Source organism: Drosophila ananassae, chromosome 3R (assembly GCF_017639315.1).
Source record: "Drosophila ananassae strain 14024-0371.13 chromosome 3R, ASM1763931v2, whole genome shotgun sequence".
NCBI classification, from domain to species: Eukaryota; Metazoa; Arthropoda; class Insecta; order Diptera; family Drosophilidae; genus Drosophila; species Drosophila ananassae.
In genome coordinates this window covers 13,081,038-13,092,722 of record NC_057930.1, presented here as the reverse complement: position 1 = coordinate 13,092,722, position 11,685 = coordinate 13,081,038, and the positions used below count along the sequence as shown (strand labels likewise).

Below are 11,685 nucleotides of genomic sequence, written 5' to 3'. Positions count from 1 at the left end.
CGGGTGCAATAACATTGACATTTAGAATGCGGACCAAGACCCGGGCCATTCATAATTGCGAAAATACCATAACGAGCTCGGCTGGCAAGCCAAAACCCAAAACCGAAACCAAATCCAAATACAAAACCAAAAGCAACAAGCAACATAAACTAAAGTCACAGATGCCAAAAACAAAACCAAGTCGCGACACAGAAAAAACGTCCAAATGAAATCGAAATTGAAATCGAACGCACTGAAAGTCCACAAATCCACTAACCTTGTGCCCCGCATGGGCCATAAAAACTGCGTATTGATTTCGTTACATGGCGAAAAAACCATAACTTTATTAGGATTATATTGTCATTTAAAATATTTGATATTTTCTTTTTAGCTACCAAAATGATACACATTAAAGCAGTGGAATATTAAAGGCATGAAGTATGGGTGAGCTAAAAATATTAATGAATATGCATTTCATAAAAACCAAGCATGGTAATGCGAATATATTTAATAAATCTAAAGCTTAATGGTTATTTTTTAATCAAAGATTAAAATCATAACTCATTTTATAATTAAGAACTGTGTAGGTAAAAAAATATATCTTAAGAAACTAATCTTTGGTGTAATCATATTTTTTATCGCCACATAGAACCTAATTTATTTAAAATCCTTAAAAATAATTTTTTCAAGTGCTCCCCTCTGTAGGAATAGCTATTGGCAACGGAGTCGTTCGGGCCAGGCCAATTATAGCGCACTTGTCCGCGGACATGGAGTGTGGGCCACAAGCCGCAGACCCAAACAGCTGACTGGGAGTGGGAGTGGGGCGGAAAAAATGTGTGTGGTGCCAGGATTTGTTGTTCTTTTTTTTTTATCAAAGCTTGCCACATGTGGATACTGCAAAGTGCATTGGGCAACCTTTGGTTTTGTTTCTTGTTTTGTTATTTTTTTTTCTCGCTTACTACGTCATGCCGTGAACTCAAAGTCATAAAAATGATTTCGACTTTTGGGATTGGATTCGCACAAAGAAGGTCATGAGTTGGTGTGAATGTAATCAGAATACTAATTAATGGTTTACTCTTAATTGATCTGCCAGAAGGTTAAATTTTTTACCATTGGTAATAACTGTTATTAAAGTTTATGGGGAATTGCCTATTATAGGAAATATTTGGAAACTACGTGTCTGTAGACCAAAGAACTGGTCGTGCTTTAGAAATAATAAAAAAGATGAATTATGAAATACATTTTTTCTACTCTAGTAACTATTGACTTACTTTCCAGCTTCCTTTAGGCCACATTGAAATTCTATCCATATAGCTCTACCCATTTCTATTATCCCATGACTCATCTGCTGCCTCCACATAACCCACTTTCTGGCCAACTCAGTCGTCACCCACATGTGCCGAATTTCCATAAGCCAATTGCAGAAACCCCCAGCCCCGAAAAGTCACAAAACCCATAACGCAAGTCAGACGTCTGGAGGAAAACCAAACAGGCAGTAACGACAGTGCTTTTTTTTTGTCAAAACTCTAGCATTAAAAAATTCTTTAAAGCCGCTGGGTACGCTCCAGTCCGCACACACATAAAAGTCACACAAAACGATCTCATCATAACTTAAACGTCACGTTGCAAGAGCCATTAAAATATTGGCTTCGGCGACAATGGCCAAAGCCGAAAGGTAAATAAAACCCAAAGAAAATACCTGGCGACACACTGAACCAATGACTCCCAGCCATCGAATCTGGCCAAAAGAGTTAAGCTGCATTTTTTGTTAAGAGAAGTGATCATAGATTTAAGAGAGGCTTGTGTGGTGGAGTGGAGTGCCGGCGACTTGAGACTCGATCCGTGGGCTGAGCTCGAAAGCGAAATCAAATCGAAACCGAAAGCCAAGCCGAGCTGAGGTGGGCTTCGGGTTTCTTCAGCTCTTTCAGAAGAATCCGAAAGAGAAGCTTTGAAGTGGCGCCGCTTTTTCGGCTTCTTCGGCCAGGTTTTTGGTATTTCAGTCGTTATTTTGGCAGCCGATCGCGCGGTTGCGGCTCAAAAAGAAGCGCGTTCGCCACTCAGCATCCCCCCCAAAAAACAACATATTTTTTACCGATCTGACAACAAGTGTAGCCAACGTGAGTTTTTCTTCAGTTTTTTTGGGGGAAATATGGAAAAACTGTGGACAATTATGACCAAAGCATTAAATTATGTGAATGATTGATTGAGTGCCGTGTGTGACCAAGCTTGCAAAAAACACAAAACACAAAAGGAAGCCTCCCACGATAGCGTGCTGAAAAATGCTCGACAAATGCTTGCCAAACGAAATTTTTATGCAAATTATGAGACTTGTAATTATAGTGCAACAAGCCCAAATTGCAATGTACAAACCCAACCAAAGTCACTCTAATTAAATTCCAAGTTTGCACTTTTAATTAAAAAAAATAAAACAAAAAATTGGAAGTAAAAAATTAAGTTGCAATCAACATTGATTAACATAACAGCCAACAACATGTGAACGCAATTGAATGTCGAGCACTCGCATTCAAATACTCATAAAAATTCGCGGTTGCCCTGCTAAGAAAATCTACGATATATATATCTATATCCCCCAACCGCAAAAGTGAATCCAAAAAGCGTGGAAAAGTGACAAAAGTGCGATTCTCGTGTGATTTAAGATCCCCATCCCCTCATCTCAGGCTTATGATAATCGAATGTGTGTGTGTTTGTTCAGTGCTGGTGTGAAACAGAAATCACAAAATCTGGTAGCTGCATTAATTACAAATTTATTCAAATGGGCAAACAGGTGGAACACAGACAGTCGACGGACAAAGTGCAAACAAGAATTCACCGTCTGACGTTTGATGATTGTGCAGATGTTGGCTAAAATAAAATGGACGGACAGGTCTCTTGTAAGCCTGATTGATCGAATAATTGCAGCGATGACAAGCAGAATTAGTACACAGACTTAAATACAGTCCATATTAAATGCCTATTAAGCCTTTGGCTTAAAATCTTTCAAGTTGGATTTAAAACACAAGAAATCAAGAACTTTAACTGAGATCATCGCAGAGTTGAGTGATCGCAAGAAGTGATAATCTTGGTGGATGATAGATATTGTCTGACATCATTCTAAGGTCGTCTGTGAATATTTGAGTGAAGGAGACTTGTGAGAATTCCAACAGCAATTATGAAATCTGAGCTAAACAAAGTTTAATTTGTCTGCGAACTTCAAGCTATATTTTAAATGTATTTCTCTGTTTTCTATAAACATAACGATACAGTTTCAACACTTTGTAATTACAAGAACTTCAAGGATTATTGTGATCACACTAGTAAACAACATAGTTGTTAATTATACGCTATTAAAAATTGGTATATCATGATCGTAAGGTGATCAATCAGTGGTAATAAATAAAATGAAAGAGAATTCGCAAAAGGCATGACTGAACGCTTTTTTGCCATTAAATAGCAAAAGGGGGCCCAGAATCGCCCAGCCAGTAAAAAGTAATTAAAGCTTGCTGTGAGGTAATGAGAAGCCAATTGAAAGAACTGGAGATTGTGGATCAAAAGTCAATTAAAAAACAGCCGACATGGCTTATATCCACCCACGATCAGCCCGTCCGTTTAAATGCCAGCAATGATCGATGGCTTAATCGGATCGGACAGAACCTGTGGAATCTAATCAGTCCGGTCCACCTCGACCCGAACACGATCATAACTTGGCTCGTCTTGATCTTCTGGTCCCCAGTAGATGACTCAGAATTAAGTTGGCTAAACTGTAGCATGTCGAATGCTCATGTAAGGCCATAATCGGTCTGTCTAACTGCCATAATCCACCCGCTAACTGCCTCAGAAGGCAGCTGGCCTCAGAATTCAGTATAGACTTTGGATTCAGTTTGAGATTCAGATTCAGATTCTTGCTTTAAGCCTCACTTGGACTGGTCAGAGCCGCTTGCTCACCTCGCACACAAAACACATCTTACGGCACGTACTTGGCTCTCGACCAGGCAAAATAAATTCGAAAAGCATAAACAATTTATTTAAACAAAATAACTTTGAACTGTGCAGTTGCAGTTGCAGTTTCAGTTGAATATGCTCTTGGTGTTCTATGAACCGCAGAATGACTTAACTATAAGCTTTTGCGTTTGGCATTTGCCAGTGGATGCTGCAATGTTTCAATGCAATTCAACTGGTCAGGAATGCGGGCCAAGCACTTGGAAAAATATATATGGTTTATATAAGACATAAATCAGAGGATTTTAAGGATAATAGCTTAATTCGATTTTTAGTTACAATTTCTCTAAAAGTATCTGGCTTGAAAAAGTTTCTTAATTAAATCGATTTAGTGGAAATAAAAAATGCTTTAAATAAGGAATGCAATTAAAAATATCTCTAGTAGAAATCCATTAAACTAAAAATGTATTTTTAGCTCTAAACGTGGAATGTTCCTTTACAAATTTCTAATCAATCATTTTTTATGAAGGTTTCCCCGTGGTCTGCTTTTATTATTCGTTCTAACCGAAAGTGCCAAGTGGCCAATACCGAAGCCAAACCAAATTAAACAATGTTATGCAATCGGCGTGCATTTGTTAAACCGATTGAAGATTGCAGTAGAGAGGCTCCCTAAGCACTGTGCTGGGCATTGAGGCATGGCATTGCTCAAAGGTGTTCTAATGGCTGACCAAACGAGCTATTGAACAATGCCTGGAAGTGGTTTTGGTCTGAAGATACAACCAATCCGATATCGAATGCCGCAGTTGCCGCTACTAATTAGACAGGTTGCCAAAGATCTAGATAGGTGCGTGTCTGGGAAACGACGCTGAGGCTGTAATTGAGAGGAGATCTTGGGGTCTGACTGGTAACCGCTAAAGACTTCCCTTTCAAAGTTTCGGACATCATACAACTAGATTACCTCATTTCCCACACGGCTTGACATGCTCATCGGTCGTTAAATGTTGCAGGAAAAAAAAAAACTAAGACTCAATGATCCCAGCTCCAAATTCGTGATGTTTGGTTACACCCATTCATAGTCCATGTCTCGACCCTAAAGCAAGGTTCTTCACAGCACTCTGTCAATTGCTGTTATGACCTTTCTGTCGATTGCTTACTTGGCTAGCATTTTCCACCATCCAACTGACCTTACCGCAATCTTTGGAGCCGCCAGCCAGACTCTCAATAGCCTGTCCAACAAATGGAAAAAAATGAGAAAAAGATTTTGCACACCTGAGAGGAGTTTAAGAGCTGACTACCAGACTGCAGCTCATTAATCCAGCTACGAGTGCTTGAGCTAAAGTTGTTACACAAGAAAAAAAATTCAATTGAAATGGCAATTAAATAATTCTTTTAAACTTGTTCTAGATAGCGTAGCTTGACGTCTTAGGAAGAACTCCTTCTCTTCCCAATCCCTCCAAAGTCCTTAGTTCTTATTTCTTCTTGTGTACTTGCCACTCATTAATAGGCCGCAGTCTCCGCCTCTTCAGTCTCCCCAAAAAAAAGAAGCCGCAACACTTGAGGTAGCTTGAAAACTTTGAGACTTGGTTTCTTGCAACTTGGCAATAAGCAGGCACCGAGCCAGCAAACGAAAACAAAAGTGAAAAGGTCACTAGCACCAGTTGGGCAGCAGTTGTAGCAGTTTGGGGCAAATATAGAGGAGCAGTCCCAGCTGGAGTTGTCTGAACCAAGACCGAAGACCAAAAACAAAACGCTTTTCGGCACTCGACACTCAGCCAACTGTGGCCGCCGAGCTCATCGCACTCGTAATGCCAAAAAGCCAGGTATAAAGGTATAAACTTGTAGTTACATGAAATGCATAACATCCAGAGCTGTCTGAATAAAGAAAAAAGGTTTACAGGAAATGCAGTTTCTCTTGAAAAAATAGATATATTTTCTTACAGAGGATTTGCTCATATAGTTTTATTTTCCAATTAATCTTACAAAACCATAATTGCATTTTCCCAATTCGCATTTATGCAAACTTCTCCTAGGGCATTTATTCTTCGTTTTTCTTCTGTTGGCCAGACCAGCCCGCTTAGTTCCAGCTGTTATTGCCGTTGTTTCGGCTATTTGGCTTGCTCTTCGTTTTTCCGGCTAACAAGTTTGCTTTCGGCTTTGGCTTTGGCTTTTGTGTGTCTAACCAAAGGTGAAGTTGCAATTGCCTCAGCAGAAGCAGAAGCAGCCAGCCATCTAGCCAGCCAGCCACTTGCCGGCGATTTCTTGCCCAATGTGCAATTCGCATTTCAATTTTCTTAACTATTGGCCAATACTTTAGGGGGGCTTCTCTCGCACACGTATAAGATTATTTATCGTCACTGATGGCTTGGGAAAATCCAAAATAAATTGCAATCACAGCTTCTTAATGCGGTGAAGATGTCTTTGTGGTTTTCGAAAGGGGTATTATTAACGCTTAATTGAAGCAGGAGATTGAAGATTTGCAATCTCTCCTGGTCGGGTGACAACTTTCCACAAAATAGTGGAAATGCCGAAATGTATATTGACATGCACTTTCATTTTAATTTGCAATTCGATTGCCTTTCGGAAATTTATGTTTTCGAGAGGAGCCAGACCCTAATCTACTGAAGAGTCTTGGGGATCAGTTAGACAATGGAAATTATCCATGGATTATGTAAGGGAAGCAAAATGGAAAGGGATACTGGAATAAAAAATATCTTGATCTTATTTTTCCTGAAAAAATAATAAACAACTATAGACATTCCAATACAACATTTATTATAAGACCTGCCTCATTCTTATAGATTCTTAAACTAAATATAAAATTAATATTTTTGCAACTATTTTCTCTCTGTGCAGCAATTGACATTTGGAAGTGCCAGTGGAGAAGGTGAGCTTAGGTAATTATGGACGAACAGAAGCAGCTGGAAGTCATGTCGAATGAGACCTCATCATCAGTCGGGGGACTGAGACGCCAGCCCACCAAATATCCTCACGGCCTTAATATCACCGTTCAGACCATCGATGATACTGACAATGACGGATCTCTGAAAGATCCCAGTGACTACTCCCGCACCTCCAGCGAATCGTGCTGGAGTGAAACGCAGAAATACCACATCGGAATGCTTGGTAGCTCCGAGACCCTGGCTGAACTTCAAGTTCGTCGGTACAAGTATCCACTGACTGCCAATTACTATCTGAACGGCAAATCGGTTATGGACAGGCCCACACAGAAGCCCACACCCTGGATGCTATTGGGGTATGCTAGACGGGCTTGCCGCTGGAAATATCTGCGATGGCCCATCATCTTCGTGGCCAGTGTCTTGCTCTTTTTTGGACTGATCACCTACTGTCTCTGGTTGCACGATGTCAGTGTGGCAAGGGCCAAATTCCTGCAGCGTCGCTACGAGGCCTCTCTGACATCATCCACGAGTCCGACCAGCAACGAGCTTTGGGATGAGGAAGTCACCAGCACCACTGAGCTAAGGGAACCCCAGGAAACCACACGACTTCAGCAGACGCCAGAGGAGGAGCAGAGCACGGAATTGTCTGACATTTCAATCGGCGAAGGAGATGAATATCGTTTGGAGGATATTGCAGAAGGTGATGGGGACTATGACGACACTCTATTGCCAGCGGATAGCATTCGTTTTACTTCGGGGCACCAGAATAGTTTTGGAGTGCCCATCGAACAGGACAAGCGAATACTGCAGTTGCTCAAAGATGTGAGTTCTTAAAAAAATATTAAAATATTTAATTAAATTTATTATTTTCCTTTTTCAATAAGAGTTTCATATTATTCCTAAAAATGAAACAATAAACGTTTATAAATCTCTTGTCATTTTCCAGCTGCTTCCAAAACCCCAGGCGACTCCTGCCGGCGATGAGCATCCTTTGACCCGGGTCTCCCCCACCCTGCCACCTCCCTCGCCGGCCAATGTACGTCCCACGGAGGCCACGGTCTACACCACCACCCCCTCGACCACCAACAACGGCTGCCAGTCGACCATGCTGCCCATGTGCCAGGGAGTCCTGGACTACGATCTTACCAATATAAGGGATGGATCAGCACCGCGGGATGCGATGGCCATGGCAACCTACCAGGAGCTCATCCGGTCCAACTGTTCGGCGAGGGCGGCGGAGTTTGTGTGCGCCGCCTTAGAACCCGAGTGTCGACCCTCGTACATTGGAAACCTGCCGCCCTGCCGTCGTATTTGCAAAGGTAAGAAGCCCTACCAAAGACACTAAATATTTTGTTTAAAATTTATTTCGAAAATAGCTATATTGGAGGCCTGCTCTGTGGCCATAGCCAACTCGGATGTCCTGAGCGAACTCTTCGACTGCAGCCTGTACCCCGATTCCCACGAGAGTCACAAGTGCGAGGATCCCACCAAGCGGCGGGACTATTGCTATGGAAATGAGTTCCAATGCCATGATGGCAGTTGCATTCCTCAAACCTGGCAGTGCGACAAAATCAAGGATTGCTCCGGTGGCGAGGACGAAGATGAGCAGTGTTTGGTTTGTGAACACGACGAATTCCGTTGCCGATCGAATGAGAAGTGCATTGCAGAGAACCTTCGCTGTGACCTGAACTTTGATTGTCTCGATGGCAGTGATGAGGAGGATTGCGACGACTTCGGATCGGGGGACACAACACCCTTCGATGAGGCAGAACTGAACGCCTTTCCTCGGGTCTTTTCCTATGCCAGTTTCCTGTCTCCCAATGAGACAAATGATAAGCTATATACCTACATCACAGCCACAACCGATGAGGAGGCGGGCACGGAGACCAAGTACCAGGTGCATCAGGTGGCAGCTCCGGCTCCGCCAGTTCCTCAAGCTGCTGCAGTCAATGCAAGTGCCGAGGAGTCCACGGGAGGTCCTAAGGGATTTGGTGAGTACTGGTGTTTAAAATACTTTTTTAAAGAAAGACTTTTCTAAAAATTTATAAAATTATTTTAAAATATATCTCGGTTTGACTTTCTTTCCAATAACATTTTCCTAGTCAACTTTCGCGACAGCAAGGAGATAATGATGACCAGTGATTCGGAGAACAAGTTCAAGTACTCCGCCCAGAGGGCCAATCGCACTTCGGTAAAGTTCAGTGTGGCAACTGCCCCAACTCCGGCGGCGCGGACGGCCAGTGCTATTCCCAGTTCGGCCTTGGCCCAGCAGCGGGAACGGGAGAGGGTCACCAGCTCCACTTCAACCACAACAACAACGACATCCAGGCCAACCACTACATTGCAGCCTTATGAGGAGGTCGTAGCGGTGGGAGGTTGCCTGCCCCACGAACTCAGATGCGTTAGTGGCAAGTGCATCACAGTGAACCAATTGTGCGATAAGGTAAGTATATCTTAAGTCAAAATATTAAGTTAATAAAATTTGGGATGATATTTTTCAAAATTTCCTGATGGGACCCCTTGTAGGACTCTCAATTATAGGCCAAAGTCATGTCCATATCTTTGCCAATTTCCATCCGATCTTCAAGAGGGATACCTTAAACGATTTGTAGAAAGATTCCCAATAATTCTGCATCAAAACCTGAGATCAAAATTTTTGATCGATATTTTTCAAAATTTCCTGATGGACCCCTTGCAAAATCCGGGACTCTCAGTTATAGGCCTTAGTCATGTCCATATCTTTGCCAATTTCCATCCGATCTTCAAGGGGGACACCTTAAACGATTTGTAAAAAGATTCCCAATCATTCTGCATCAAAACATGAGATCAAAATTTTTGATCGATATTTTTCAAAATTTCCTGATGGAGTCCCTTGCAAAATCCAGGACTCTCAGTTATGGCCCATACTCATGCCCATATCTTTGCCAATTTCCATCCGATCTTCAAGGGATACCTTCAACGATTTGTTGAAGGATTCCCAACCATTCTGCATCAAAACCTGAGATCAAAATTTTTGATCGATATTTTTCAAAATTTCCTGATGGAGTCCCTTGCAAAATCTAGGACTCTCAGTTATGGCCCATACTCATGTCCATATTTTTGCCAATTTCCATCCGATCTTCAAGGGGGATACCTTCAACGATTTGTTGAAGGATTCCCAACCATTCTGCATCAAAACCTGAGATCAAAATTTTTGATCGATATTTTTCAAAATTTCCTGATGGAGTCCCTTGCAAAATCCAGGACTCTCAATTATGGCCCATACTCATGTCCATATCTTTGCCAATTTCTATCCGATCTTCAAGAGGAGTACAGCAAATGATTTCTTTAACAATTCCCTGTAAATTTGTATTAAAATTATAAAACAACTTTAAATTTTTCTCATCAGCAAATTGATTGTCCGGATGCAGCCGATGAGTTAATGTGCGTTTATCGAGAGCGGGGAAGGAAGACAAGCACAACCACCACATCAACAACTAAATCACCGTCAACAACCAGTATACCACCCACAACAGCACCACTTACAACGAAAACAACCGCAGGAACAACAACAAGCACCACAACTACTAATCCGGTGACCAGTACAAGTACAAGGCGTCCGCCCAGGACCACGCCCAACCGAAGTCGAAAGCCCAAGTCTTAGAGTGATGTATCTTGTATCTTATGTTTATTTATATCTCTATCCAAGTTCTCTCCACTTCACATGTATTCTATCGCTCGCTATATGTATGATATATGTATGTTCTATTTGTAAATCTTTGTTAGCCTGTAAGCTTAGTGGCTAGACCTGTTTGACTATTTGTATGTGCGTGTAAATTTTATTTTTAGCAATGAATAAAGTCTAAGAAGTGAGTAGCATAAAAAAAAACATAGTAAGGTAAGTTTCGTAATCTTTCCCCGGAGATCTTTTAGCCGGGCAATTAGATATGTATATTGTCTTGGGGGCTTCAGCTATCAATCTTTTCTGTCTTTTCCCCGATTAACCTTGACAGGAGCATAAAAACCCAATCCCGAAAACATACTTCTGACCATTGTCGGGCCATTGTGTGTACTTTCAAAAGCCATAAACAGATTCGGACAATGCGGCAACGAAATTCAAATGAAATCGATACAATTAAAGCCGGGACATTATTCGAAAACAACCTTGGTCTTTGGTCAGCACACTGCCCACGCATTGAAAGACCGAAACTAAGACCATTCGGACTGGGCAATTCAATTAACCAACCCATTGTTATCGATTCGGTGGTGCAGTGGCTGCTAAGGGGTCCATTATCTATATGAGTGTGTGCACAGCTGACTGCAAATGCACTGGGAGAAATGAGGAAACCTTTTGGGGAGGGAGAGACTATACTAAGTTTATGGAAATTCTGGGCATTTAAATGCTTTAAGAACACATCTCGAAGAGTTATTCTCCAAAGTGTAGAGCTAAAGTTTATCAGGCATTTGGCCAAACACAATTCCCCATTCCCGATGCCACCCCAGAAGACACAACAACAGACGCCGGACACCACTTGTCTAGGCAGATTAAATTGCAGACAAACCATCGAGAAATCGCCTCCCCAAAAATTCCAACTCCAATTCTGTTTTCGAAACGTTGACAGCTCGTTGCAGTTTGAAAATTTCTGTTTTAGGGGCTGATGATGACGGCAGATTGGACAAAAGTCTCTCCTCAAATATCTGCACAGCCACAAAAGTTAAATGCGATTTGATTTCACCCCAGAATTCCACAAAAAAAAAAAAAAAGAAAAAACCGATTGGCAAAAACAAGAGAAAACAATTCAAGAACCGATTTTCTGATTTTCTGGTTTTTTTTCGGGGGTCTTTTCTGATTGATTGCCATCAAAAATCCGCTTTTGGCATAACGGCAAATGCG

General features: G+C 41.7%; 1 protein-coding gene across 2 annotated transcripts; it reads left to right on the top strand.

Moving 5' to 3' along the window:
* The first annotated feature begins 407 nt into the window (after positions 1-407).
* LOC6498671 lies at positions 408-10,693 on the top strand. Of its 2 annotated transcripts, none has more exons than XM_014906749.3 (6): positions 408-423; positions 6,769-7,634; positions 7,759-8,131; positions 8,189-8,803; positions 8,915-9,255; positions 10,201-10,693. In XM_014906749.3, exons 2-6 carry the CDS (start codon positions 6,816-6,818, stop codon positions 10,453-10,455), a joined length of 2,403 nt encoding a protein of 800 aa, XP_014762235.1. In that variant the 5' UTR covers positions 408-423; positions 6,769-6,815; the 3' UTR covers positions 10,456-10,693. The 2 variants fall into 2 exon arrangements, with proteins under 2 accessions (XP_014762235.1, XP_001963287.1); XM_001963251.4 differs by lacking the exon at positions 408-423 and adding an exon at positions 1,837-2,096.
* Positions 10,694-11,685: the final 992 nt, after the last annotated feature.

What these genes read in the sequence shown, in the direction of transcription:
- LOC6498671 (XM_014906749.3), top strand. Translation starts at nt 6,816, where the DNA reads ATGGACGAACAGAAGCAGCTGGAAGTCATGTCGAATGAGACCTCATCA. An exon ending in CTGCCGTCGTATTTGCAAAG is followed by an intron (nt 8,132 to 8,188) that starts GTAAGAAGCCCT and finishes TTTCGAAAATAG; the next exon opens with CTATATTGGAGGCCTGCTCT. An exon ending in GGGAGGTCCTAAGGGATTTG is followed by an intron (nt 8,804 to 8,914) that starts GTGAGTACTGGT and finishes ACATTTTCCTAG; the next exon opens with TCAACTTTCGCGACAGCAAG.